Here is a 3,155-nt window from a genome sequence, read left to right on the forward strand (position 1 = left end):
AGCACACTAATCCACTAGTGCTATTAGTCGATGAGACCCTCTAATTCTCTAGCTGAATGTTTATTCTCCTACACAGGTAAGATCATGCGCCGCCTGCTGCGTAAGATCGCCTGCAACGAGCGTGACCTGGGCGACGTGTCCACGCTGGCCGACTCCTCCGTCATCGAGCAGCTCTTCCAGAACCGCTGCTGTGGCGCCGTGTGACCGCCGCGCAGCCAGAGGGCGCCAGAGAGCCCCCCCATCCCCCCCGAGGGCTCTGACCGAACACTCAAGACGACCAGGAGAAATCAGGGAAGAAGAGGAAGATAATCCCAAGAAGTATAACATGGATAACAGAGTGGAGGACTGATGGTCAACAGAGGGGGTTTAAAGAAACGCCACCACCCCCCCCCCCCCCCCCCTCTCTAGTTCATCAGGAGATGCCGATTTTCCCTGTTATGACTTTCAGTTTATGTACATTAGCTAGATAGAAGAAGAAAAAGAAAAAAAAAGACAGTTCTCTTTTTTTAAATGTTTTTCATTTTATCCGTGTAGAATATTGTCCAGGTTTTCCTTGTTTTTATTTCGTCGTTTTGCTTTTTCGACATAGCACGTCTGTGTGTTTTGCATCCGTTACGCTATGAAAAAGCTTATTTCAACTCTCTCTTGGGTCTTCTAGTGACCAGAGGGGGTTTGTTAGTGTTCATCTCAGTAGTCTGAAATGACTTCCTTTCCTTCACTCCTTTCCTTCATTGGCGTTGATGTGACAGAGCTGGATGGGTGAGAGCAGACTTCCAATAACAATTACCCGCCATGTTGCTCTCACCTATCCTGTGTTGCAAGTGCTCCTCGGAATTAGGAAATTTAGGAACTTTCCTACTTGGCAACAAATATACTTCTGATATCCAGTTTTCCACTCTATCTGAGGGTGCGTTCATAAATACGCTCTGAAATCTGCTTTCAGAGCGCACTGGTTTCAATGTCATGGAGCGCTCTGGAATCAGTTAATTTACAGTAAAAAAGTATTTACAAACTATCGGAACTATCGTTATCGTGTTCACATTAACGTTGACTTTAGCTAGCTTTCTGCTGCTAACTTTAGTGATGTTGACAGTAGATACCCGTTAACTAATGTGGCCATTTTCATCTTTTAAAATTCATGCAAATGAACGTTAATTCATCCCATGTATAAACATGATTATTACCTGTTTTGTTTACAAAATGGGTTACAGCCCAGCTGCTGTCGGCGCTCTCAGAGCGTATTTACGAACGCACCCTGATAGGGAGCTCTATGCAAAGATCCTCTGTTAAATGTTGATGTGAAGCGCCAGGTTTCAGAGGAGCACTTGAACGCACAGTTAAGGTCAGTGTAGAACAGCTGAAGGAGAGGAGGCGAGGGGAGGGAGCCCCTCTAGACGATGGAGACGCAGCCTTCTTACATGTGTTCTACTGTAGACCCGTCTAATCCCAACCTACCGCCCTCCCTGTAGTCTGGCCTAGTGGGATTAGTCATGATTGTATTATCAGAACAGAATACTTAAAACGCAGGACCCAATATAGATGTGGTATTCTTTCCTTTTGTTTATTTTTTATCGTGTGTTCATGTGCCAATAACAGAACATGAGACTGGGTGTTATAATCGTGTTTGTAAAAAAATGAAAAACTTCAAAGAGATCTATTTGATTTGGAGAACTTTTATTTCTTTTCTTTGCTTTTTTGTTACCGTGTCATGCATTTAACTCCTGTTGTTGTTAGGGTGAAGAGAGAAGATGTTTTACGTTTGCAGTTTGACTATTATTTCTGTTGCCCCCCTTTGTATCAAAGTGAAATGCAATTTAACAGTAAATCCACTGACTGTGTGTTGTTGTTGTGGTGGTCATTATTATGTCTCTGTCGTTAGGCGGGTTTGTGTGCTTGTCTTTGTTCATTGTTGCATGGTTTACATGGTTGCATAGTGTCCTGTCTCACTATTCCCCAGCAGGTGGTGCTATTTACACACGCACTGTAATCCTCAGCTTCCTCACCATTCCCCTGTTAGTGTTTCGTGTATCAATTTAGTGAGTTCAATTTCATCGTCTGCATCCATTTCAATCCACCTCATGGTCTCTGATTGTATGTATGTTGGTCTCTAAAGAAGTGGCGCAGTTTGTGAAGAGGGTAGGATGGTGTTCTGGTGGATGGCGTGATTATCCCTGAAACACAACAGGGGTGGTTTCCTGGATCCAGATTCAGCCTGGTCCTGAACTAAAACTCCACTTTCACCTAAAGATATCTATTGAGAGATGTTGTTTTAATCCAGCATTTTGCCTAATCTGTGTCGGGAAAACCAGGCCAATATGTCCCTGATAAACCTTCCTGTGTGTGACAAGTTGTGGACTGTCCACTGCTCCACTTTGTCCCTGGTCGTCTGTTTCTGCTGCCTCTGCAGTATGTTTCCTTCAGGGCCCCAGAGACGTTATTTATGGAATGAGTCTTCAATGTTGTATAATTCCCTCTCTCCTTGGGGCTACTTATTTAGTGAGGCGCCCATTTTTCACCCGATAGCGTCAGAAAATAACAAATGTCTGATTGATTGATTGATTGAAAACTTTATTAGAAGATTTGCAGAAGTAGGTACATGAAAGTACATATTACATACAAGGTCAACTAACAGGATAAAAACCCAAGAAAGCCACTGGCTTATTTCAATTGGGGTCCTTGATTCTCAATTCATCGTTACATGTAAGACAGACAAAAAAAACTAGTACTATCTACAAGATAATACAGACAAATAACTAGTACTATCTACAAGATAAACATACATCCATCATGGGAAGAACAATACAACAAAACATAAGGTATGTACAGCGGGTAGGACAGGTGGGGACATACACCACAGGTGGGGGCGGTGGACAAAACACAAAGTATGTACAGTGGGTAGTTCGGGTCTTTTAATTTGATTTTTGATTTAGAGGGTCCAGTTACGGATTGCAGCCTCCTGTAAATGTTTTTTGAGAGTGGTTTTGAAGGTGGGCAGTGTTTTGCACTCCTTTAAGATTATAGGAAGGGCGTTCCACATTTTTACTGCATAGTTTGCAAACGAGTTTAACCCCTTGTTTGTGGTGCAACGCGGTTGAACGTGGTTCGTGGAGCTTCCTCTGGTATTGTATGTGTGGACGTTGTTCACTTTTTGGAAG

The 3,155-nt window shown here is 43.1% G+C and overlaps 1 protein-coding gene across 1 annotated transcript in view; it reads left to right on the plus strand.

The window, feature by feature from the left end:
* acss2 (acyl-CoA synthetase short chain family member 2) overlaps positions 1–1,838 on the plus strand; it is a 23,559-nt gene extending 21,721 nt beyond the window's left edge. The window contains exon 19 of the mRNA XM_080535106.1: positions 77–1,838. Within this exon, the coding sequence (XP_080391232.1) occupies positions 77–204 (128 nt within the window). The 3' untranslated portion in view covers positions 205–1,838. The remainder of the gene's footprint in view (positions 1–76) is intronic.
* Positions 1,839–3,155: the final 1,317 nt, after the last annotated feature.

Source organism: Nansenia antarctica, assembly GCF_963989245.1.
Source record: "Nansenia antarctica genome assembly, chromosome: 6".
In the NCBI taxonomy this organism is placed as follows: Eukaryota; Metazoa; Chordata; class Actinopteri; order Argentiniformes; family Microstomatidae; genus Nansenia; species Nansenia antarctica.